This window comes from Thunnus albacares, chromosome 12, assembly GCF_914725855.1.
Source record: "Thunnus albacares chromosome 12, fThuAlb1.1, whole genome shotgun sequence".
Lineage (NCBI taxonomy): Eukaryota > Metazoa > Chordata > Actinopteri > Scombriformes > Scombridae > Thunnus > Thunnus albacares.
Genome location: NC_058117.1, coordinates 1,915,799 through 1,943,269, shown reverse-complemented (window position 1 = coordinate 1,943,269; position 27,471 = coordinate 1,915,799). Strand labels below are relative to the sequence as shown.

General features: G+C 41.0%; 1 protein-coding gene across 1 annotated transcript in view; it reads right to left on the bottom strand.

Annotated features, from left to right (window-relative positions):
• Positions 1-27,471, bottom strand: part of LOC122993237 (junctophilin-1-like) — a 56,581-nt gene that overhangs the window by 10,469 nt on the left and 18,641 nt on the right. The window contains exons 2-5 of the mRNA XM_044367220.1: positions 24,684-25,443; positions 11,859-11,977; positions 5,000-5,278; positions 2,585-3,000 (exon numbers count right to left, since the gene is read on the bottom strand). Coding sequence (XP_044223155.1) covers positions 2,585-3,000; positions 5,000-5,278; positions 11,859-11,977; positions 24,684-25,443 — 1,574 coding nt within the window. The remainder of the gene's footprint in view (positions 1-2,584; positions 3,001-4,999; positions 5,279-11,858; positions 11,978-24,683; positions 25,444-27,471) is intronic.

The following is a 27,471-nucleotide window of genomic DNA, read 5'->3' as shown; positions in this document are numbered from 1 at the left end:
GTTACAGAATGCAAGTTTACTGTATATTTGATCCCCACAGGCAGCCTTTTCAGACAAATAAAGCTCTTATAAATTGATGCTGCCTGGCAACCAGCACACAACAACTGTGAAATGGCTGGTGAACATACCTTAGCATCTTGCAGCTAAAGAGAGAGATAGCGTAGCTTAGCAAAAGGTTTTAAATTTTAAAATAGTTTTTAAATCAACTCATATTTTTATAACTTAAATGAGCTTTAGGAGGTGAAAGAATAATTCTCTTGCTATAATGACAATGCAGCTACTAGCTGATTAACATTAATTCTATGAGATGGCCAAACTAAAAAATGAAACTCTTGTCTGGTTAATATGCTCTCATGTCTGTACAGTTTCATCATGAAAGAAACTCAACTCTTTAACACTTGAAAAGAAGGAAAATAAATAATAATGTGTTGTATTATTTTCATACAGGTAGCTAGCAGCTAGCTTGGTAATAGTTGAATGTTAACGACTGATGGTTGGCAGATATTGATCTTCTAATCCAACATTTAAGCACATATCATTGTTTTGAGCTACTCATTTTAAAGGCGCTGAATCATGACTGAGGGATGTGAGGCAGCTCATCCTGTCAGGTTATGAGGCTAGCTGAGGCAGCTGCTATCAACAGCCTCAAAACTATTAGCTTACACTGTCAGACATGACCTACCAGTAGTTTATCATTACAATTTATGATTTCATTTTTCATTTCATTATTTATTAAATGTCACTGTTGAATAAAACACCACTTTTGAATGTCATAAATAAATTTCAAAATTGAGTTATGTCAAGTGTACCACTAATGTTATATCATTTGTCATATCAAATGCCCCTTTTTTGATAGAAAACTAGTCAGGTTTTTTAGAAGTTAATAGAGGACCTTTTCAAACTACTGTCATTATTTACATCTAGAAACAAGAATATGTTTGCTACAAAGTTATTTTGTTTATTTATGCAAACCACCAATAAAGGCCTTGCATTATATTTATAGAGGGCAATTTACAAACGCAATATTGGTAAGTAAAATAAATAAATAAATAAATAAATAAATAAGTCACAATTAGATATTTTCCTCAAATTCTTCAGCCCTAATTCCAACTAGACTTGGGCAGTATCTATTTTTTCATACCTTCATACCTTCCTGACGTTTCACTGGGGTATATGGTATATGAAGGTATTTGTGTTAAAAAAAAGAAAACTAAAACCCGTAAAAACTGAGCTGCTGGTCATAGAAGTCATTGTAGTATGTATGACATTGTCTAGCCTACAATGCTGTGTGTTTAATATGCAGTTAGCCTACTTAAACAAGTCTTGGATTTAAATACTTAGGGCCCATAGAATAATGAATAGATAGGAAACATGCACCCTTCTTCCACAGATTCTTGCTGGAGGACTAGGGTAGTTGTGGTGAAGGAATTTCCTCTGCTGTGATTTAGGGTGGCTTAACAGCATGGCATGCGGGCATATGTGGTGTTAGCGCCTTTTTTTTTTAAAGTGAAAATCAACGTATGTTAGTCTGATTACGTGTTGGCCAAATGGAGCAGCAGTTCCTGATGAACATTGAAAACATTTTAAAACAACGTTGGTCTACAGCCGAGTCCCCTTAAACCTAGGATTTATGAACAGAGTCTGGCTGGATGCACTTTTAGATTTTATGATTGGTGGAAAACTACTTTACCTCGCAGGTTACATGGCAGCCTGCTCGGCCATGCAGTGACCTGGGAGAGTTTAAACATATAACTGAGTCATCCCTAGCCCGCCTCTGTCATGAGGGCTGATTGCCAGGTTAGCAAAAACAAGACGAGCCTAGCCTCATGAAAAAAAAAACAAAAACATGAACATAGCACAGATGTGGCGGTTGCTTACCATGCACCACAGTTGGATTGTCTTTAGCACGGTACTGCAATATTGCCGTTATTGTGACAGCCCTACCGATGACACTCCATCCCAGTGGATACGACACATTAGTGGTCTGAACGGAGATGATGTGCAGGTAGTGGTGGCAGACTGGCAGTTGAATAAAATCATGTGGCTAATAAACTGCTTTTGTAGTTGGAAGAAGTCATCTCAAGATAAAGTTATATGTGGCAATATTTTCATGATTCCACAAAACTTGCAGTCGCCATCTTTCTCTGCTAAGCTGCTTGTTCCACCAGTAGTGACTGACCTCTGGTGGTGCCTACCGTGCACTACAATACATCACCTCAATATAACATCTCCATATCAATTTAATAGAAAGAGGAGGGTCTGTATTTTTGACTGTATTGAAAATCATACCTTCGGGATTTCTAAATACCTTGGTATACCTTGATACTGCCCAAGCCTAATTCCAACAATATCCCCAAACCATGAGATTACCGCCGTAATTTTATTTCCATTCCACATACAGTTAAACATCTACAGCAAGGGTTGAGGCTCACTGCACTGCGAGAGAGGAGCAACCATTTAGTGAAATCCTAATCCTTTTTACCCTAGAAGGCACATGGGTAGAGACCGCTGGCATTAATATTATCAGGGTTGTGGGATTCAAATCAAAATCATACATATTGTATGTTAAGTTGATATAACTCACCGACTCCTCTTCTACAGTTTCAGGGTAAATTTCCACACTAGCTTTCTTGGTTTCTGCAAGGCTCTTTGGTTTGTGTGATTCCTGTCTTTTGGGCTTGGGGAGCTCTGGTGCTTTAGTGCTCTCTTTTGGGGGAACTGGTGAAGGGCTGGGGGCTGGCAGAGATTTTACTGCTGGTGACCGAATCTGTTTGGCAGGTGGCGGCAAGCGTGCAAGGCTTGATGGATGAAAGTCGTCCTCCACACCAATCGGATCTTCAGGTGGCAGAATCTTGACATCTGCCTTGACATAGTAACCATGGTACTGAGAGTGGATCTGCCCATTGCTGGGGTAACTGCTGACTGTCGTGGTGTTGGCTGGAGCCTCCTGTTGCTTCACTTCCTGTCTGAGTGAAAGTTTTGACGCTGCTTTTGTTATGCCTGCCGAGTAAAAGAGAAAAGAAGAGAAATATCAACCAGTGAACGGATACATATATTCTACCTGAATCCCCTTGAAAGTAATTGATCATACTGGATGTATAAATCACAATCCATTTCTAACCATATGTTAATTGTGACCAACTGCACTTAAGGAATGCCACCTGTCAAATGTGCCCCACTGCACTCTATTAAAACGCTGATACGTTTCGTAATGGAGAGCTTCAATTAATAACACCCACACTAATAGAGAGTGACAGAGACAATCAACTGACACGCTTTGCAATGACAAGCTAGCACTTCAGCTAGTAACTGAATCCACATAATATACTCAACTCAATACATATTCAGTACCCTAACATCAGGCCAGACAGTTTAAAAAGTCACTCTTTTACAGCCAACACATGTTGCACTGCAACCTCTGTAATCACTGCTGCTGCTGACTGTTACTGCTGAAATCACTGTTTAAACCCATGTTTCAGCTACAATCACTGCTGCTGTTCACCATGTTACTGGAGATGCGCCAGTCTGAATTTTTCTTTCCTGATACAGATTTTGACATCTAACCATTAGCTAATTTCAAATCAAATTTCATTGTCAACATTTCACAGTTTCAAAGACCTATCACTACCCTCACATTAAAATGATTTTATTGTGAAGCAAATGTAGAATGTGATGACCAGTAGCTTAATGCCTCAAAGTTAACTCACAATAGCAAATAAATGGAACAGAACAGAAAATATTAATCATCATATAATTAATAATACAGTAATTAATGCGGCCCAAATTGCTTGCTATGTTGCTCTTAAAACTACTGCTGCTTCTCATTGTGTTGCTTCTAAAACAACTGCTACTCAATGTGTTGCTGTTAAAACTGCTGCTGATTTTCACTGTGCTGCTTCTAAAATTACTGCTGCTTCTCACCATGTTGCTTCGAAAACTACTGCTGCTTCTCATTGTGTTGCTACTAGAACTACTGCTGCTCCTTGCTGTGTTGCTCCTAGAATTACTGCTGCTCACCGTGTTGCTACTAAAACTACTGCTGCTGCTCATTGTGTTGCTACTAAAACTACTGCTGCTGCTGACCATGTTACTACTAAAATTACTGCTGCTTCTCATCGTGTTGCTTCTGAAACTACTGCTGCTTCTCACTATGTTGCTGCTAGAACTATGCTGCTCCTTACTGTGTTGCTACTAGAACTACTGCTGCTCCTTACTGTGTTGCTACTAAAACTACTGCTGCTGCTCACTGTGTTGCTTCTAAAACTACTGCTACTGCTCAAAGTGTTGCTACTGAAACCACTACTGGTGGTTAAAATTAAAAATGTCGCTACTTGCTGCTGTGTTGCTGTTATAACCGCTGCCTCTAAAATCACTGCTGCCGCTCATTGTGTTGATGCTAAAATCACTGCTCATGCTCATTGTGTTGATGCTTAAGTCACTGCTGTTGCTCGTTGTGTTGCAACAAAAACCACTTCTCCTGCTTACCGTGTTGCTGCTACAATCACAGCCACTGCTTACAATGTTTCTTCCAGAATAATTGCTGCTTCTGAATGCTTCATCAGCACCACCATCAAAACAGTCTTGCTCTCTAGACTCTAGATTTTGTTACTGTCCATTTGTTCTCTGTGTTAAGATTTAGCAAGGGACAAACTCAAAGCCTACCAAATATTAATGCACACCCCCTTTTCCAACACTTGTTTTTGGAAAAAACAAGATACATCACAGTATCGTCAAAGAAGTCAAAATTATTTTCTCCGGCAGTTTGCCTTTTTCAGACTGTCTTTGTCTTTTTCAGTTCCTCATCATCTGTGACAATGGTAATCTAAATGTCGAGTCTTCGGATATAAGACAACCCCACTTTTTCAACTACTTTCTTGAATAAAACTGTCTTATATTCACGTCAAAACCCAAAAAACTGAAGATTTGTAGTTGCTGATGAAGGGTTTTCCATGATATACAGAAGATGTTGATCAAATTAAAAATAATCCAAGTATCCTACCTGCAGTTAAAGACTCAGCTGTTGGGGTTCGGTTTTCTTTCCCAGCAGGCTTTGGGGGATCGACAGTGGCAGAAGTTTTACTGCCAAAGAAGATCTTCTGTATGGCAGTGGGTGAAGAAGCAGGGCTGGGACCTGGGCTCTGAGATGGAGACTGGTTTGGTGTTGTGCCTTTCCGGTAGAAATGAGGGCTCCTTGATGGAGATTTCTCCTTTTTATCCTCCTCAGAAACCTCCTTCACCTCTACTGGCTCATTATACTTCTGTCGTATGTAGTCAGGGCCTGAAATGACAAGAAGGTTAAGGAAGTAAGCTATATGCTTACATAAAAATGACAAATTAAACATGTTTGACAGGTGAATAGCCCTGAATTTAAGGATAACTGTGGTCTATTTCAACTTGGGTCTTATTTTCTTAGTATTTTATATCAGCTATGATAAAACTGTACTCAGATTACTTGCTCAGATTCAGACAGTGTGAATCCTAGTGAACATCTGTGTAAAGAGCTGAAACCTGCAGTTGGGAGACAGTACCCATCAAACCTGAGAGAACTGGAGCAGTTTGGTCAAGAAGAGTGGGCCGAACTACCAGTGGAGAAGTGTAAAAACCTTGTTCAGAGTTACAGAAAATGCTTGACTGCAGTTATTGCCTTTAAAGGCTGTGGTTTAAAAAAAAGCTGGAAGCGTACTCATATTTTCGGCCACGTCTGTATACATATATACATCTGTATACACACACACACACGTGTATATATATATATATATATATATCTGGAGTGATTCATGTAAAAATCATGGTTATCTGGAAACTTGTGGGAGGCTCATGCAGCTTTCCTCGATCTATGTTGCTTTGTGCAAGTCCTTGAATTTCAACAAGCTGGTGAGTGGAAAGTTAGCATGATCCATAGAGCCACAATGGACATATTTATGGGAAATACAGCATGTCAAGTTGAAATGGAATTTTCCTTTAAAAACTCTGCCAAAATAAACAGTAAAATACATGATTGTGAACCATTCCAACATTTAAAACCTTGTAGTGATCTCTCTCAGTCTCAGTGACATCCTGACCTGTTTTCTTGAGTCACCAGATGGCTCAATCACCTGCTTCTATCTCTCAGGGTATGTGTATCCTGACTCAGTGAACAATCTGTACAGACTTAGAGATGATTATTTCCATCATCCCCGACCTTGTAACTTAGCATTAGTCACAATCACCATTTACTGCAGACTGAAAATTGCCTGGTCGGGCCCAAGTCACAGAACAAAGACTGTCATAGCCGTGAAGTAACAAACATTCCTGCATATCGAAAATGGTATGACTCATCCCCTAAATTCAGCCCAGCTTCTGAACCATAGCTTAAGCTTTATTAAACCAGACCCAAATACTCTTGCCTTGTAACTTGTTGGAAATCCTTCACCTTGAAAGAATCAGCTTTGCTTTAAAGGACAAACTTGAGTGTTCTACCGTGTTCTTGTGGGTTCTCCATGTTCTTTTGTTCTGGTTTAGTTTTGTAGAAAACAAAAGCATACAGCTGTTCTAACTGTGTAAACAACAACTGAGCTTCAATGCATAATACATATCACAACCTGATTTCTTTGGCTACCAACCATTTTTGGTCTGGGCCATTATTCAGGCTATCATTCACTGTCATATAGTGTATTGCTAATAGTGACAATACCTGACACTTTGTCTACCCAGGGAGCATTTCAGCAGCATTTTTCAGTCATCCGTCTCACACCCGTCTGACAAAACATAAGCTACTATTTCAATCAATACAGCTGTCTACATGGGCTGCAAGACGGCTCATGTTTCATTTAAACTATAGGTGCATAACTGCCACCCAAATAATATTCCTACACTTGAAGTCTATTTTTCTCCGTTTTATGTGCTCAGTACAGTCACTCAACTACTACGACACTCAACACTGTGCCTGAGCACCTCCTGTGTCAACACACAGAGCACTCGCTGATGTTCATGCTATGCTTTCCTGTGTAAAAACGGCATGAATTTGAATCCATGATTTCACTGTGAAGGCATTTGTCTGAGGTTTCAAAGCCAGCCCTCAGCCTCTTGTTCAAAAAGCTGTCAATGGCTTCCATGCATTCCCAGAATGCCCAAGGTCACTGATGAAGCCTCACATCAGAGGAAGCGCACAGCTGACACCAGCACCAGTGTTCATGCAGGTAGCAGCTCTGAACTACACACAGTGCAGGCTGAAGTGTGACTTTTGTGACATCCTCCTGTCAACTGACAGTTTTAGTTTTTTATTATTATTTCTTCATTTGTGCATGCAATAAAATGAGAAAAAATATACAATAGCAAAAACTTCACAGGAGGGATGAAAAAAACCCTGAGGGCTTGTAAAAAGAACCCACCTAACATCGGAATTAAAGACAGCTGTATATGCTCAAATATACAAACAGACATAAATATTTTTAAAACAGACCTATCTAAAAGGGAGAAGAAAATGCAATTTCCATACATGAAAAACAACGAAAAGAATATAGCCACAAGCGGCGATTCCGGGGTTCAGACCGTTAGAAGTTAGAAGTCGAAAGCTTCAACAGCTTAATTAAAATATCCACCAATTTTGGTTTTGGTTTCGGCAAACCGTCATTGATTTCTGGCCAAATTTGCGCCAGGCTCAAGCATGTGTTTGGAACTGGTGGAGCCCCATATTGAGTGATTTCAAAATAGTTTTACACACATGGTTCAACAAGTTATGAAACATATTCTGCAAGTTTTATAATGATTAGCAAACGTTTTCTGATTTATAGTCTGATTTGTGTTATGCCACGCCCATTTTGTCATTTGCAGCGTCTCCTAGTGGTCGATTGGAATGAAATGTGTTGTATGTTTTAGGTGCTTATGTGGACATATCCTGCAAGTTTTGTGATGACTGGCCAATGGTTGTTGACTCTGGTCCATTTATGTGCTGAGCCAAGATCTTTTAAAGCCCATTGGTCAATATCTTGAAAACTTAATAGGACATCAACAAGCTTTCTGCAACTTTTGATAAGCTTTGTCCAATAATGATCCACAGAAAACTTGGTAGCAATCAGACCTGTGGTTTAGGAGGTAAAGATATGTGTTTTTCTAAAAATTCAAAATGGCAGAAAATCTAAATTGTTTGTGAGACGTACAGTTCAAAAGTTATAAGCTAAAATGTAAAGTTAATCATTATAGTGCCACCATCTGGCCGATTGGGGTCATATTTCTTTGGCAGCACTTGCACACAACTTCCAATCAATGGGCAAAATCTCATGTCTCTCGCATTCACCATCTCCCAGGAATTTACGCAAACATTTAAGAGGAAAATAATAATAATAATTAAAGCTGCAAGCAGCTATGAACAAGCCCCCGCACCTTGCGTGCGTCGGAGGGACAGCTTTTTTTAATCTCAATAGATTGGCAAGCAACAAAAATAGGAAGGTGATCAGTAGAGAATATGCAGACACTCCGTATTTACTTGTACAGTTAGTAATAATATTGTCTATCAATTACTTAATGGATAGAGTGATTCTAGTGGCTTGTGATGTAAGGGGATAGAAGGCATTTGCAAATAACTGATTCACAATTTTTCCTAAACTGGGTTGCAGTAAATTAATGTTGAAATCACCTAATATAAAACAGAGTTTGCACTCCTTGACAGTGGTGATCAGTAGTTCATAAAGATTATCAACAGAAGAGTTAATATTACAGCTCAATGACAGCATGGCCTGGGAATTTTTTCTGTGACTGAAAACATGATTGTAACCAGTTACTGAGTTGAGAGACACTTAAGAGTCATTTAACAAGTTTCAATAAGACCTACAACAGAAAATTGTAAAAGGTAGTGAGGCAAAGTAGTCAATTAATGCCTCAATGTGCTTTGGCATACTCCTAACATTCAGATGAAATAGTGTAAAGGAATTGGAGCCTTTTATATTTTTTGCAAGACACACTGATTTTAAAGAGTCTTCATTGTAATATCTATAAGTATTTAACTTCTGATTAAAAACACTGAAATGATTATCAGGATCAGCACAAGAGAAGGGTGACAGATTTAAGTAGTTGGAAAATGCTACAAAGTCATTCACTGACTGGTTTGAAGGAGTCCAAAACAGGGTTAGTGTCCATAGCAAGGGAAGCTGAAATAGAGTCAGATACTGCAAGTGGAAGATCTGGAGCGAGATCTGGAGGTGTGTGAATAACTAGCTGGTCATATCGTAAATATGCTACTATTCCCTTGAGATTTTTCCTTTCTTAAGAATTTCCTTTTTATCATTAAATCTGAGTTATTTCATAACAATTGACCATGGCCTGTTGGATTGCTCATCATATTTTCCATTGCAATATGCATGTTCAATCTCAATTAGTTTCAGATCAAGTTCCAACTTATCAGCCAGCAGTTAGCTTTGGATTCTGTGACTTTCCATGATTCATTTCTCTCATCAGGCACTCCACTGATGAGAATATTGTTCTTCCTTGACTGACACTTAGATATTCAGATTTAGCAGTGAGTTTGTCAATGGAGGATTGCACAAACAGAGACCTGACAGAGATGGTTAGGTTGACAGAGGGTTAGCAGTTATCAAAAAGCTTTTTCTTTAACTCATCCATGTACCTCTGAGAGTTCTGCAGTCTTTATTTAATATCCTATATGTCTTTCAAAATGTTGTCAACCCTTAGGTTGGTGGAGTCAACAAACATTTGGAAGAATGACAGTTTTTTTTCTTGTTGAGCCATCAGGTTTTTGAAGAATGATGGTGATGATGATATCTGTTGGTCAAGCAGCTCATGCACCATAGACAATGGTAAATAATCCTCCTCTTGATGGCTTTTTTTGGGCCCATGTTGACAGATACGATTGACAGAAAACTTTCACATGAAACTGTAAGAAACTGTAGGATACATTATGTCATTCTATTTTTTTATGTTAATAAACTATATTCTAAAGTTTAAGTAATGAAGATTCTGGTTTCTTCAGGCTTCAGTCAGTATTGGGATACTCTTCAAATGGCAGCATTATCAAATGTTATATATCTGATGGTGATAAATATTGATATTGATCAATATGGAAAAAATGATTGTGATCACATTTTTTTTTATTGTTGAATATAAAATATAAAATACTGTCACGATCAGATGGAAAGTTGATGCAATCTTGAGAAAACCAAGCATACAGCTACTGATTTCTGCAGGGCTTAAAGCTGATGTAGGCCGAAGCCAGGGCCCAAGTTCAACATACCCAGGATATCTTTTTGTTATCTTGGTAACATTGGCCGTCCAGATAACCAGTACTACAAAGCTGGTTATCAACTAGCTCAGTCAGCTCTGGGTTTTCCAGCTACAAGCACGTTCATGTGAAAGAGGCGGCGTTGTTAATTACAAACGACATCATCAGAACCGTGCATGAAGTACTTCATATGATATGAGATGAAAGGGTGATACCAAGTACCTGCAGAAAACTTCTGTTTTAGGTACAGAAAAAAGTTCTATTCAATGAAGTGAAATGTAAACAACAGCCTTCAATCAACAGAATAAGAAGATGTAGAAGCACTAGAAATAATTTCCACATATTAAAAGTAGGCTAAGGCTTAAAATACATGTAAGAATTATTATATATAACTTAAGTATAGATTGAGTATTTTTTGCTGTTTAGTTGGATGATGGAACAATTCTAAACGTGTCACATAAAAAGTTAAAAGACTGTTTCTGCTACCAAAGCAAAGAGTGGAAAAGTGACTGATGAGGTCTATGTGACCCAAATGTTACATTTATAATCATGGGAACCAATTAGCAGTGTGTGGATTATTTTTCTAATAAAAGACAACCTTTCATTTTTATTTCCAGTTACCATCACACAGTTGTCTCATGTTATTCTGAGCTGCGGTGATGGAGTCAGAGCGTAAAATCATCCACACTGTCAGCTGTCACTCCGGGAGAAAATCAAGTTTGCATAATTAAAATGCAGCTAAAATCCTCATTATGTGTTTAGTGTTGTAAACAGTTTATTAGAAGCTCTGTTTTAGAACAAGAGTGGAAATGAAAGCCTGGAGCAATAAAGTGTTTCTACTGACCTATAAATGTATATATTGCTCTTTTTTACTGGTCATTTCACTGTAAACTCAGGACTTTCATCCACGTAGGGATCTTGTAGGAATGATGACTCCTTTTTTTTCCAGTTATGTTATTGGCCAGTGGTTGGGGTGTTGACAGATTGTGATCTGATCCTCTGAAGTTAACCTGCTCCAGAGCAGCTTAGCTGTTCAGCATAAGTTACCATGGTGATGAACCCCGGTAAGAAGTGAACCGATGTCGTAACCCTGAAAACCCAGAGTTAAACCTGAAGTTACTTTGCTAACCTCAAATCCTGCTTCGTAGTACAGACCTCAGGAGGGATCCACAAAAAAAAAGCACTGTTTGCGGGTACCATCCATAATGTTTAAATGTATTGTTGAATATCCAAACAAAACACTGGCAAGATCAAGTGGAGAGCTTACGCAATCTTGAAAAAACCAAGCAAACAGCTATTACGGCTCAGAGGGTCTAGAGCAGAGATTCAAGTGTCAGTCATCTTGAGGTTCCTGATTTGATTGTTAATGTTTCTCCTGATTTGATTGTTAATTGTGAAGAACCATGCACACACACACAAACATACACACTCACACCTGGTGTGAGCACTGAGCATTGTAACTGACGTAAACATGTCAGCAACTATTGATGTTTTCATCATACTCGATTATTCTGACGATGAATTGACTAATCAGTATAAATCAATAAAAGTGAACTAACTGAAATTGAAAGTTGTGTGAGTCACTGTCCTCTTACAGTATCCTGATCTACTCTGTGTTATTGTGCTGTTGCTGCCGTTACTGTACCTGGCTGATGGAAGCTTGGGGAGAGCTCTCTGGCCACAGCTCTGGCAATATCTGAATCCTGACTGGCTGAATGTGCAGCCTGATCTGCAGCCTCTGCTTTGGCCCGGGCGTGGGATGTCCTGCAAACACACATAGATACTCAGTGAGTTTAGCATCCAGCAAGTAAAAAACTCACATGTTCACACTTGGTGGTAAAAAAACAGAAACAGCCAAGACAGACTTAGACAATAGATATCTTAGACAACAGTGGCTTTTATAACCTGACTGTCCTTACCACCTGTTACTGCAACCCATCCACCTACCGTACCACCTCCCTATGTGTTGATGCTCGATATCTAATGATTCTTAGTGTTAACAGTAAAATTGCCACTGTTGATTGGTTTCATACTAGAGTATACAGATTAGAATACTTAGAGGTATTATTTTTTAGAGAAAGAGTCAAAATGGGGGGAATTGAGTGGGCCACATTGTAATATTTACTATTATTTTTGAGGTGCAATAACCAGTAAAAAATATTTTAAAATAATTCAAACTTATGAGTAGTGTCAGAAAACTCCAATGTATTTGGTTTCCAGCACTCCACACTCTGTGTAGTGCTGGAAACTGTTTCAGTTATCAAATCACTCAGGGGGAGTAGATCAAAATGGATTGGTTCAAATGCAATTTCATCCCATGATGCAATTTTATCCCATCACAAAGGTAATGAAACAGTGAAGCATAGAGTTCCGCCCGTACCCACATCTTTAAGAGATGACCTGACTGAACCCAGCTAGTACTGCCAAATTTGAGACATTAACCCAGCCCGAGGCTATATTTGATTTTAGTTTTATTTCATCCATTACTGACTGTTGGCTTGCTAGGCTTATGGCTACACTCTACACTTTCTTCCCTCTGGGCATTGCGTATGTACTTGTAGCACATGACACCAAAGGCGCAATTTCCACTGGAAACTTTTTAACCCCCTATTTTGAGTTTGATTTACTCACTAGAATGTATCTAAACAGTGTCCTTTGACTGTCCAGCTGCAAAAAGGCTGATACATTCATCATCACTGTGTACAAAGAGTTATGCAGCTTTACAAGCAGCAAGTGATTCGCAGACTTTTTGGCTAGACCAACCACAGACCCTATAACCACGGTTGTCCGTGAGTGAGTGATGAAGTTTCACCATTGGTGGGCTGGCTGAGTGTTAAGAGTTTCCCCATTGGCCGTTACTCTTTCAAAATGAATTGGCGCAAGATAATGGAAGTGGAGGACAGCAGAGTGACTGTGTTTCCTGCTCCGAGCTTCAACGCTTTCAGCTCTGGCCTTAAATGCAGGGAAGGCAGCTAAACTCCTGTTTAAACAGACACATACCAGCGTCTCTGCTGTCTCCTCCTCTACCGTCCAAGTGTGCCAAGTGCGATCATTTCTCTGACTGACAGCGCTGTCAGCAGTCTCTGAAGTTTTCACATCACATCACAAATGATGAACAACAGCATTAAAACATGAGACCTGTAGGTGAAACATGTTACTCTTTGGGTAAAATCATACCTTAAGTTATATACTACGGAAGCGTATTGATGTTATAACGTAATAACTTATTGTTATAAAATGTTTCATGTTATAATGTGATAACTTTGTTATAACGTGAAACATACACAGACACGCACACACACATGGGTCTTGTACTCATAGTTCTCTGTGGGAACTCATCAACAGGTAACAGCTTTAAAAGGAGCAGGCCTGTTTTGAACAAACTTGGCAGATAATAAAAAGCTGTGTTTTTCTATGGTTATAAACATTAACGTTACATGCACCTCCAGCTCTCAAGCACAGACAGTTATACTGCTTCAACATAGCCTACTTGGTAAACATTAGTGTAACAGGTAAAACTTTGAAATGTCCAACAGTACCCTCAAAAACAAAACAGCCAGATAAATGCTGCGTTATTGATTACATATTTGATTAAACGTACAAAATGTAATTTCTGCCACTAGGGGTCTCTCTATCAAAACAATAACAAAAGACAGAGTGTGATGGCGGTGTGAAGTAGTGTGGGATCATGGGAGTTGTTGTCTTCATTGTTAAACAACCAGCTTCTTCGGGTTAAGATCCATTTTTCCTTTTCTGGTGTGAAAGCAATATGCTGCCGTAATATACTGTATTGAATATTCATCAATTAATTAATTAGCATCTTCCATATATATTCTGTGTAACTATAAAGTATTTGTCAGCATTTATTAAAAGACAGAAAACATCCATGATAATGGCACTCCACAAAGCAAGTTCAGACACTTAGCCAGATAACTTTAAAAGTTTCTACAAAATACACTGAAATTTTGTTTATTATTAGCTGAGTTTGGTGCTTATAAGTACTATGAGTTGGCATTAGTGTTAGCTCACTTTAGGCTAATAAATGTTTTGTCATGTTCTCTTTTGCTATTGAAAAAACGTGCTTCATTGACTACCTAAGGTTATGAAAAAGGAAAGTAATTTTAATTTGGCCATCCCGTTGTTAGCTACTGTTTTCCACAACCATATTGTACTTTTTAAAATTGAATGGGTGGTGTGTTTAGACAGTAAATAATAGCCAGCATTACAAGTAACATGCAGCTAATGCTAACTTGATAGCAAGATGCCTCAACATTTCACAGCAACTGCAACTAAGTTAGCCAAATATAACATTAATGCTGGGCATCCCTTCGTAATGTTGAGCAGATTTAGTATGAAAAACTTAAAGTATGAAAAGATTTAGTATGAAAAGCTAGAAAAGCTTAGTATGATGCTAACAACATATTGGTAAAAATAGCAAAGCTAGCAGAATTAGTGTTACACTATTTAACTTAAAACAATTACTAGATGTGTACACAAAACAGTCTTTATGAACACATAATAACTTTTAAGATGTAACAGGAGCATTATCAAACAAACAACATGACAAGGGAGCCTTGAATTAAGACATGACGAACATAAAGTGCCACAAAAAACTACAGCATGTGCAGTGCTAAGGTACAATGAAGATAACTGACTGCAGTCAGTCAGTTGCTTCTGCAGCTGCTTCACTTCTGGTGGAGTTATTGAGCGGAAATACGAACAGTGCCACGCTGCAGTAAATTGAGGTTGGAAGGGGGATCATCTGAAAATCCTGTCAACAGGATTCAATCACTCTGCTGCCAACTAGCGTCTATAATTATCTAGTGTAGCCCTCTCTTTTACCGCCATGACAACACCATAGTAACGCAGCGGTAAAGCAGACAAACGACATGACATCTGTACATGAAAAACATATGACTTAAACATCACTCAGGCTTCCACTGAAGAGATGAAAGCATCAGTGATGAGGAGACTGTAATGGCCAATAAAAAATGTCAAACTATTGCAGATTTATAGTCATTTAGAAAAAGTGTCATCATTACTTAGTTTGAGCACCAGAGAGCAACTGACAAGCTGATTTTTCATTGATTTCATTTATCAATATGTATCAAAAAAAAAAAAAGTTGAGCTACACTATCTCTAAAGATAAACCGATATCATCAGACACGATATGAAATTCAAAATATATTTTACTAAAGACACTTTCCCCTGTTTGTAGTCCCAAACTAAAAAAACACTGTTCTGTTAGACTGGTTACAAGCAAGATGTGTATAATTGATGACACTCAAAGTGTTATAGTTATAAAGTTAGTTATAGTGTAATATATCGGCTGTGGTACTTCTATTTAGTGAAATCAATTAGAACAGAAACAAAATCAGGGAAGCACCGGTCTAAAGGTCAGCCATGTCAACAACACAGTTCAGAAAGTTCTACCACACTGACCAAGGAGGATACCAGATAAAGCACACTACTGACTGACCGACTGAGAGTATGTGTGTATGTGTTTGTGTGTTTGTGTGTATGTGGCTGGGGCTCGGAGGGCAGTGTGAGACATTATTCCTGTCAGCTGTTGATAAGCGTCCTCCTCCCTGGCCTTATTTAGACAAGCACTACTTTTGACACGCATGCACACACACGCACAAACACACACATACACACACACACACACACACACACACACACACACACACACACACACACACACACACACACACACACACACACACACACACACACACAGGTAGGTAAGACATGCTTGCACTTCTACATACACACAAACCTGCAATCTGGCCAAGAATGTGCCTACTTGCTTCTCTCTCTCACCCACTCTCTCTCTCTCTCTGTTTCTCTCTCTCTCTCTGTTTTCTCTTTGTTCTCTCTCTATCTCTGTCTTTTTTTTTTCCTTCACTTGTTGTCATTCGCCCAGATGACGGGAAAAGTGACGCAAGCTGAAACCCTTCCACACGTTCCTGAGTTCTGAGCAGCACTGGTCAGCTATGGCTGCACTGCAACCTTCAAAGACTCCATCTCCCCTTTCCTACATTCTACCAGCAGCTCTTACTGCTGAGGATTAGAGTGTCTGAGCATGTCTGTGTATATTTGAGCCTGTGTACACTGATCTGCAAGTGTGTTATCATTTCTTTGTCTCCTGTGCCCATGCATAGTGTGGCTGTTCAGTAACACATAATCATCAAATAAACAAGTCACAAGATATTACAGATATTACACATACAGATGTTACAGATATTAAAGGACCCAACAATCTCCTCTGCTATACACTGCACTCACATCCCTACAGGAGTCGCCATGACACTCCAACACTGTAGTCTGAGCTGCAAAAGCCACATGGAAGGTCGACATAAAACCAGGTTAACCTGCAGATTCCTTTATGCATGGCATTCCCAGAGATTAAAGGATATGTTCACAAACAACAGTCTGGTGTCCATATGAACATTGAAAGAGGTTTTCCTTGCTGTAATCATTCCCCCTCATCATACTGGCTATTAAAAGATCCCCTTCAAATGTGCTTTCAGTGTAAGTGATGGAGGACAAAACCCACAGTGTGTCCACGCAGATTCACAGATTTAGTCCACACACACGTTTAGTGCAAAAATGCATTTAAAAGTAGATCTGAAGCTTCTATGAGGCTTCAGCGGTCTGAGTTAGTCATATCAAGTGGATATCTGCCACATTTACAGTCTTTTTAGCATCAAATTCCCTCTTTCTGTTTCCCCGAACAGTGTTTCCAAGTTGAGCTGCGGTGGAAGTATAGCAACAAAAAGAGGGACTTTGGCAATAAAAAGACTGTAATGTTGAAAGATATCGACTTGATTTGACTCGTGGACGCTGGAGCTTCATATTAGCTTCAGATAAACTTTTAAATACATTTTTGCACAGAAGGAGGACTGTGGATTTTGTCCCCCATCACTTCCATTGTAAGTGCATTATGAAGGGATCTTCTAATGGTCAGTATGAACAGGAGGAATGATTACAACAAGAAAAACATGTTTCAGTGTTCATTTGAACACTTGACTGTTGTTTTAAGACAGACTTGAAAAACTGTGAACCTGTCCTTTAACGAAACAACTATTTAACCAGCATCATCGTGATGTTTATTTTACACACTTCCAAATGTGGTCGCATAGCCCAAACAATCCATCAATCAAACAAGAGCCAACACCCAATCATCAACAGGATGTGCAGGTAGCATAACTGGAGTGTTTGTGATTTCAAGTGGCACATGCTGGGAACACACGCAATTGAGTGATTGTGGCTGCTTGCGTGAGAAAGTGTACTGCTGCAAAAAGTATGCAGGAGACCTTTGTCTGTGCTGGTGGCTAATGTGGCTTAACCACTTCAGCTCCGTTTATACTAACAGAGAAGTCAGTCCTATCCTGCTCACACAGCCTGTTGCGTTTGAACAAATTCATTTCATTGAAAGCCTCCACTGTCTTGTACTTCAACAAGCAAACAGGTGACTTTTGAATTTGGTGATGTTAGTGAAAGGTAGTTGCATTTTACAAAGTCAGCAAACAGCCTCATCTTTATCTAATGTACAATTTTTTTCCACTATGGTGTCAAATCCACAAACTGCACATTACTTGGTTTGGATGGTTTGGTGTGATGATTATCAGCTCCGCTCTGCTCGCTAATTTCCTTCATTTTGCATGAGCCAAGAGAGCAACAATAATTGAATTTTCTGACAGCAACAGAGCATGCAATACATCAGGATCATATATGCTGAACTCCTACCGTTAGAGTACAACGCACTGCCTGTTGCACATGTGGAAGGATAGATCAATATAGATCAAATGGAATTAAAAGTGACAGCCTCGTTACACAGTTCTGATATACACTGCTTAGCTTGAGAATGGGTGGGTTTATGTAGCTGTAACATGAGCTCTGTGTCACGTCCACCTACAGACAGCAGAGTTCCTCTGACACATGCTGCAACACACAACAATTGAACAATGCTTTAAGATGCACCATTACATATTTTTTGGCAACAGTTTAGTAATAGACTACCATATACAAAACATACTGTGGTTGTATTAAACTCTATAGTGTATGTCCATATGCAGAGCAAAGAGTTATAAATATAAATTTAACATGATTCTTAAAAGATTTCTTGGGTATGAGAAGCTGTGACACTGCCACCAACGTGAGGGGAAGAGTAATATATAGATATGTAAATTGTATGGTTTTGTTGGGCATAAGACAAAGGCAGGCCTGCATACAGTCACAAAGCCTGAGAACAAGGAAGGGCGCCCTGTCAAACAAATGGACTCCCAAATGGACTCCATCCCCCAGCATGCTCTGCTCAGTTCGCACCTTAGTGTTGAATCCGGAAACTTTCGTCTCTCATTGGCAGAGATGTTCCAACACCAGAGGAAGTTATGGCGACACAGCTGTCTCATCACTGCAGCTTTAAGTACCGGCTGCACACAGAAATCATCACCATTCCATTGTAACTGTTCTGTGGGGAAGCTCTGTTCCCTTCGTAAGCCAATTTACTAAAGGAGGTAACCCTGTGCATGTGTACTTCCCCCCACTGATTGCAAGATTCTCCCCTTGCTGGATGAGACGAGACTTCGCCCATGTTAAACCGAACACAATAACCGGATCTGAGAGAGACCGCTGCTTTCTTCACAAAGACACAGATAACTTCTCTGCCCCGCTCTTATTCAACTAAGTCAACTCTGCTGTTTTCTCTGCCACGCCGCTGAGGAACAGCTTACCATCAAACCCGCTGACAGAGTGCGAGGACGGCCCTGTCAGTGTCCAAGCACTGACGGGGCCATATAATTAATAATTATCTCTGTTAATTATTAATTATTGCTAATAAACAGCCGAGCTCCTCACAGATCCAACAGTTGGTTTCCCCCTGTGAGGCTCTCTAACAGTTGGTGCCCTGTATTAATTCATATTAATAATTTCTTGATTTTATAATTCATAATTATCTCTGAAAATTATTAATTAGCTACCACAGTAGCTCTCGAATCATAATTGTAACTAAATTCAGGCTAAATAAAGTGTCACATGAAGAAAGCACCATTCCCATATTAACTCTAATTGGCTGACTTACTACCAAAAAAATAGGGCTGCAACTAACTATTATTTTCATTATCTAAACCGTTGATTATTTTCTCGATTAACTGATTAATTGTTTGGTCTATAAAATGTCAGAAAATGGTGAAAAATGTCAATCGCTGTTTCCCAAAGCCTAAGATGAGGTCCTCAAATGTCTTGTTTTGTCCGAATAAATCTGATTTTCATGGAGAAGGGTCTGGCTGCTGCCTATAGATCAGAGGGTGCGGTGTGAGGGGGTACAACATGAGAATCCAGTTAAACTCTCAGGTGTAATCCCCCCTCCGACCACAATACGGGTTGCAATGGCCTGTCCATATTTACGCTCATTGACTCTGTGGTAATTGAAGACTGCAGAAGCAGTGATTCAAAGACTAACATTGCTGAAAACTTTAGCCAAAATATGAGATATCCGTGTTATGTTACGTTTGTGGTAAATGAAACCCGCAAGGCTCTTCTTTGTTTGAGCTGATATTCATCTGCTGGCATTCAGTAAGTTTGTTCCTGACAATTATTCAGCTGTTTCTCCACTGTGGAACTGGATGAACGGTAGGAGACAATATTATTTTATCTATGAATTTTTGTCATACTCATAACGTAATGTTATTGATCATCTCTCCACACCATAACATTGATAATATTAATTGGTAATAACAATGAACAACAACAAATGACCATACTGCTCTGTCTCCTGTATTTGTGGCTGACAGTAAACCACTGTTGCATTATGGTCTCTGATGAAGTCAGACAGATAAACTGATTCAGATAAACAAAGGATGCCACCATAAACAGTAAACACGGCTCAGTGATATTTTAAGTGCAAGTTCTATAAATTACTTGTGTGGAAATTCTGTATCATGTCTGAGCTGAGGTGACGTCCAGACCAAGAATAATTCATAGACCTCAATGAAACAGCATTTCAGGTGTGAGGGAACCTCGCCCAGAAGAGGGAGACTGTGGCACCCTCCTGGATCCAGGCCTGGGAGTGGAGCTTGCCGGCGAGCATCTGGTTGCCGGACCTTGACCCATGGGACCAGGCATATTATGGAGTCGCCACCCTGTGGACTCACCACCTGCAGAGATGCCTGCAGGCCTCAAAAACTGGTTCTAGGGATGTGGAACCCTCTCACCTGGGAGTTGCCCAGGGTGAGAGGCGCCAGGCAGGTGTGGCAGGTGTGGGGATGCTGAGTGCAGCAGTGCTGGAGTTCTCCCTGTGGAACAAGAGGGTTGCCTCCTTGCGACTACATGCTGCTGGGAGGAAGACTCTGACTGTTGTTGGTGCATGTGCATCGCACAGCAGTTTGGAGTATCCAGCCTTCTTGGAGTCTCTGGGTGGGGTCCTGTGGGGGGCATGGCCTGGCAAGACCATAGTTCTGCTTGGGGACTTCAGTGCTCACATGGGCAATGACAAAAAACTGATGAAACCTGGAGGGCGTGATTGGAAGGAATGGTGTGCCTGATCTGAACCTGAGTGGTGCATTGTTACTGGACTTCTGTGCTAGCCATGGATTGGCCATAACAAAGACCATGTTCAAGCATAAGGTCAGATCTACAGCTGCATGTCTTGGACATTCAGGTAAAGAGAGGAGCAGAGCTGTCAACTGATCGCCACCTGGTGATGAGTTGAATCTGAGTGGGCCATGCTCAGGAACTCAGTTGTGGAGACGGCTGCTCAGAGTTGTGTCTGGAAGGTCCCTGTCGGGGTGGCAACTTGAGACACCGTTGGTGGACACCAGTGGTGAAGGAGGCTGGCTGGCCCAGGGGTCTCTTGAAGCAGCAAATTGGTACCGAAGGGCCAAAAGGGAGACAGCTAAGGTGGTTGCTGAAGCAAAACCCCGGGTGTGGGAGAAGTTCGAGGAGGCCATGGAGAAGGACTTTCGGTTGTCCTCAAAGAAGTTCTGGCAAACTGTCAGGCAACTCAGGAAGGGGAAACGGGATATAGTCTGTTTTCAGCAGGGGTGGAGAACTGCTGACCTTGACAAGGGACATTGTTGGGCGGTGGAAGGAAAACTGAGGATCTCCTGAACCTGACCAACATGCTCTTTATGGAGAAGGCAGAGTTGGATTACTCGCAGGAAACCTCACTCATATCCCTGGCAGAGGTCTCTGAGGTAGTCAAAAAGCTCCTTAGTGCCAAGGTGGCGGGTGTGGATGAGATTTGCCCTGAGATGCTTAAGGCTCTGGACATTGTTGGGCTGTCATGATTGACACGCCTCTTCAGTGTTGCATCAAGATCGGGGACAGTGCCTGTGGACTGGCAGTTCCCATTTTCAAAATTGGGCCTGGAGGCTGTCCTCCAACTATCGGGGGATCACACTACCCAGCCTCATGGGGAAAGTCTATGCCAAGGTGCTGGAAAGGAGGCTCCAGCTGATTGTCGAACCTCGGATTCAGGAGGAACAATGTGGATTCTGTCCTGGCTGTGGAACAGTGCACCAGCTCTTCACCATTGCAAGGATACTTAAGGGGTCTTGGGAGTTTGCACATCCAGTCAACATGTTTTGTGAACTTGGAGAAGGCTTACGACCATGTCCCTTGGGGCACCGAGTGGGCATTGCTGAAGGAGTGTGGGGTACCAGGATCATTGCTGCAAGCCATTCAGTCCTTATATAACTGCAGTGAGAGCTGTGTCCACATTCTCGACAGTAAGTCAGACTTGTTTTCAGTGATAGTTGGGCTACGTCTCTTGTCACCGATTCTGTTTGTGATTTTCTTAGACAGAATCTCAAGACGCAGCCAGGGGAGGAGAGTGCTTTTTGCAGATGATGGGTGATGGGGTTCTGTTGGCTTCAACACACCGTGTTCTCCAGCAGGCACTGAGATGGTTTTCAGCCAAATGTGAAGCAGCCGGGATGAGAGTCAGCACCTCCAGATCTGAGGACATAGTGCTCTGCTGAAAAAAGGTGGACTGCTCCCTCTGGGTTGGGAGTGAGTTGCTGCCCCAAGTGGAGGAATTCAAATATCTCAGGGTCTTGTTTACAAGTGAGGATAAAATGGAGCATGAGCTTGACAGGTGGATTGGTGCAGCATCAGCAGTAGTGTGGGCATTGTACCAGACTGTTGTGGTGATGAAAGAGCTGAGCCAGAAGGCAAAGCTCTCAATTTACCAGTCAGTCTACATCGCAACCTCAGCTATGGTCATGAGCTTTGGGTAGTGACTGAAAAAATGAGACCACGGATACAAGTGGATGAAATGAGTGTCCTCATTACCAAAAGGAATGAGTTTCCTCAGAATGTCTGGGCTCAGCCTTAGAGATAGGGTGAGGAGCATGGACATTTGGCGGGAGCTTCGAGTAAAGCCACTGCTCCTTAACATCGAAAGGAGCCAGCTAAGGTGGTTTGGTCACTTGGTTAGGACACCACCCTCTGGAGGTGTTCCAGGCCTGGGAACGCCTTGGGAACCCCTAGAAGGAGCTGGAGGGTGTTACTGGGGTGAAAGATGTCTGGGTTTCCTTACTCAATCAATGTCACTGCAACCCGGTCCTGGGTAAGCAGAAGAAAATGGATGATGGATGGATTGTCTGAGCTGTCAGAAACTGATCTGGAATCTTTCCAGACTGATACTGACACAAACCAGACGAGTTAGTTTGTTTTTCCTTTTCTGGAATACATAAACACACTGAGATTTAACTAAGTCATTGACCTTTTACACTGAAATGTGTTATTTTTATTGAATTTCTCTCGTGCTTACACCCTACCCCTAATCTTGTCTGTCTTCTGTGTTTTGGTAACAGGCTACAGGTTCAGTAAATCCAGATTTCTTTAGTTCTGCCTTTCTCTATCTGAAATCAGTGCAGTTTGGGTCTGTCAGCTGCTGAACAACTATGAGGCAGCATGTGGAGCGGCAGGACTGATAGGTATGTTTGTGAATGTATAAATGTATTTTATTTCTGTGATTGGGCCTATATGATTTCTCGGTAAAAGCAGAGTCATAAACAGCAGGATGAAGTAGCTGCAGCTGGAGCTCCAGAAACAGCAGATACCTAATAAGCCTTTTCATCATCACCTCTGACCATCAGCAGTGCCCTTCACTCAGGCCTCTAATCCTCCAGGTCTGATGGCTCCAGGATGAGGACTGCACACTGGGTGAATACAGAGTTTCAGTCACCAAAGACCCACCCTGATCTGAACTGAAAGGTTCTTTGTGATCACAGCGAATGGATATGTCTATAACTCTGTGACATCATCAGGAGATCTGGCTCAGCGGACTTGATGCTGCTTGTTAAGTAAATGCACTTGTGTTTAGTTTAGTAGTGTTTAGTTTGCTTGTCTGTGTTTTGTCTTGTCTGTTAGCAGTGCTGACTGTGAAAGAGGATTCTCTGAAATGAACAATATAATAATGCCACTGTTAGTATGACTTTTATCTGACCCTATGTACTTTACCGATTTTGGGTGTTGGACATGTGACATAAACATTCCATAGTCTGCATGTCACCTTAGGTAATATGGTATAGCATTTCTGGGGGGCCTTTTAGATACAAACAATGGGTCCAGGGTCAAGATTGGAGCCGTTCCAGATGTGATATGTTATGATACATAATATGTTGTGAGGTAGCTGTCAATCACTTGACGGATGGCTCCTAATTGAATTAATGCCCATGGGGAACCTTTGGTATTCATGTGATAAGACACAGATGTGTAACCCTATATAAGCTATGCACCGACAGTGGTACGGTGCCCAGACCATCTTTGTACATGGAATGGACCCGATGGCCATCGTCTAATAAACGTCTTCAAAATAAGGACTTCGCCAGCTCTTCCTTTGAATGATACATCATCACACATCCTTCCTTTCAGCCACTACAGACACAACTACAAATCAACAAGGTCTCAGCACTGATGTTAATTTCTTTGGTTGGGCCTCCTTTGGACCAGTGGGATCCAGTATCCAAATATGTCAAGAACTGGGTGCTTAAAAGAAGGTCAGCTGATCACATAGCCTGTCCACAAAGAAAATAAGTCGATCAGAGCTCATAGTACAAATTTTTCCGCATTTTTCCCCACTGTACCGCTATACTGGATCTTAGGGTTGCTCCACTTACCAAATCCCACTTTAACATCTGTGCTCAGCTAACATAACAATATCTTGGGTAATGTTGGCTGGGGTTTCTATACTTCCCAGAATTCAGAAAAAGAGCAGAACAGAGTTACTATTTTTAGCCCAAATTCTGATAGCTTCCACTACTGACACAATGACAAAATACTACACAGAGGATGTGCTAGATGTGAACCGTTTAACGTTTTTTTTAATGTGACCTGTAACCTCACTGATGAACGAATGATATGCTGCCTAGGCTTGGAAGTAACATGCTAAGCTATGACTGGACAATCACTGCTTATAGGAGAGGGTTTTAGTGAATATACTCTTTGACAGCAATATTACCTGGAGATGGCTATCTCCACTTTGGTTTTGGCGATGGCTGCTGCTCTTACTGCTCCCTCAATGGCTCGATCCACCTTCTGCTTGGTCTTAGTGTTCCTCAGTGGGATCAGCTGCTTCTTGATACCCCGGGCTAGTAAGTTGTTCTTGTACTTCCCTTCCTCCTTAGTACCGTCGGGAAAGATGGTGCAGCCGTAGCCATGGCGCTTATTGTTCAACCACTCGCCTTCATACTTCATGCCGTTGGAGCGCTCTGAGACACCAAAGCCACTGCGCTTGTCATTCTTCCACTCGCCCATGTAGGACTCAGTGGTGGTGGCGTCCACATTGTCTTCCAGAGGCAGGTAGTCATCACCTGGGTCTCCATCTCCAAAGCTGATAGTGGAATTGGCATCACTTGAGCTGATGCGACTCATGGTGGTGTCACTATGTGCTGAGCTGCGCTTACTGGAGATAGATGAGCGAGAGTCTGATTTGCGCAGTCTCTGGAGACTGCCAAAGAGAGAGCCACGGCGGAAGAGGCCCTTCTTCTTCTCTGAACCTTCTCCATCTGAGTGGAAGTTGAGTACGAAGCCACCGCGTGTGCCAGCAGGGCTGTCAGATAGACTGTCACGCAGTATTGTGCCGTTACTCTGCTCACTGCGGAGGGAAGCCAGCGAGGTTCGAAGAGGTGAGCGGATGACCGAGGCCATACCATATGGGACACTCTGACGTACACCATATCCATGACGCATCCCACCAGTCCACTGACCCTGGTATGTACCTGCAGCAACAACAGAGGGAGGGAGAGACCAGTCAACAGTTAAATACATAATTGAAAAAATTCAGAAGAAATAATTAAAAGGTACTTTTAGACAGTGAGCCGTTGCAGTTGCCACCTCCATTGTTTCCTGTGTAAACATGATGTAGGTGGTATGACTGTTGGAGACACTGGCTTCCATCTGAGTTGATAGTAGTTGAACATTTTCAATTTGCAAGGCTCATTGTGTGACCATGAAAACTTTTTTTAGTTTTTTTATGTGAAACTGCTTTATTTAGTGTTTTTACCTGTTTTAATCACCGGGTCTCTTTGTTTTGGAGAGGAGGAGACTTTTGATTGAGAGACCCCTAGCAGCAGAAACTGCATATGATGTGTTTAAAGTGTTTCCCATTAGGGTTGGGTGGTTTGTTTTTTCATACTTTCATACTACAAAAACAAACACCAAAACATAAAAACTCAGCTGTTGGTGATAGAACTCATTGTAGCATGTATGACCTTGTCTAGTGGTGATGTGCAGATCGGGGTGTTTTAATACCTGCAACTACCCGACCCGTTATGAGAGCCAATCCGCACCGCCTGACCCACAAAAATATGCATCAATCAACCACCTGAACCCAATGCAACTCGCAAACCGCCAACTGTGCAGAAAATACATTAAGAATATGTGCGCTTAAGTGGAAGTTCAAGGCAAAAATTCAGAGATAAAACAATTAAACTGTCTCTTGCCGTTCATCTGGTACTACAGTGGAGAAACGGCTGAATACATGTCAGGAACAAACTTACTGAAGGCCAGCAGATGAATATCAGCTCAAACTAAGAAAAGTCTTGCAAGTTTCATTCACCACAAACATAACAAGACACGAGTATCTCATATTTTAGCTAAAGTTTTCAGCAGATATGCAAACTTTGAATCACTACTTCTGCAGTCTTCACTTCCTGCAGAGTCAAAGGGGGGATTACATGTTGCATTCAACTACTCTTCATAAACTCCAGGTGTATTCCAGATTTACTTGGAGTCTGTATTTTTGATGGTATTAAAAATCATACCTTCCAGAATTGTAAATACCCTGTTATACCGTAATACTGTGATACCACCCAAGCTTATTTCCTGTATTCGTCAGGTACTGCCACTCCATTCGGCCAATACATAATCAGACTAACATATCTTGATTTTCACACACACACACACACACACACACACACACACACACACACACACACACACACACACACACAAAAAAGGTGCTAATACCGCATATGCCTGCATACTGTGCTGTTGAGCCACCCTAAATCACTGCAGGGGAAATTCCTTCACCGCAACAGCTAAGGTTCCGCTTATTTCCTATCTAATCATTATTCTATGGGCCATAAGTATTTAAACCCAGCAGGACCTCTCTAAGTAGGCTATCTGCATATTTGTTTTGTTTTGGTTTTTATACATCTATGGTCATATACTGTATACCCTGGTGAAATGTCAGGAAGGTATGAAGGTATGGAAAAATAGATACCGCCCAAGCGTACTGTTGTACTTGGTATAACTGGTCATATTGGTATGTCCAGTAGCACCAATTGGATTGACAAATGTTATGTCTTCAATGGAATTTTTATAACTTTAATAGCCAATGGCCTCAACATATCACATAGCATGGCGTTTTAATGGGCCGGAATGTTTACTGCACCTTTTCTTAACTTCTATGTGCCAACCAGAAATCTCTTAATGAAATTCGTAGCGAATGTATGCATTGAGTGTGAAAGTCCCTTCAAGAATGTTTCTGTTGTGTTGAGCAAAGGATCAGGGTTTTGCACTAAGCCAAAAAAAAAAAAAAAAAAAAAATCCACATTAGCAGGACTCTTTATCAGGCTTCGACATTAAGCGTGGCCTGATGGCCTGTGGCCAGAAAAAGTTGAATGAATGAATATTTGGCCACCAAATATTCCATGTAGGTGACCCCCTGTGGCCATCAAGTTTTATCCCCACACTGTGAGCCTTCGCCAACCCAACTGGAAAATCCACAAAGTAAGCGAGACGTG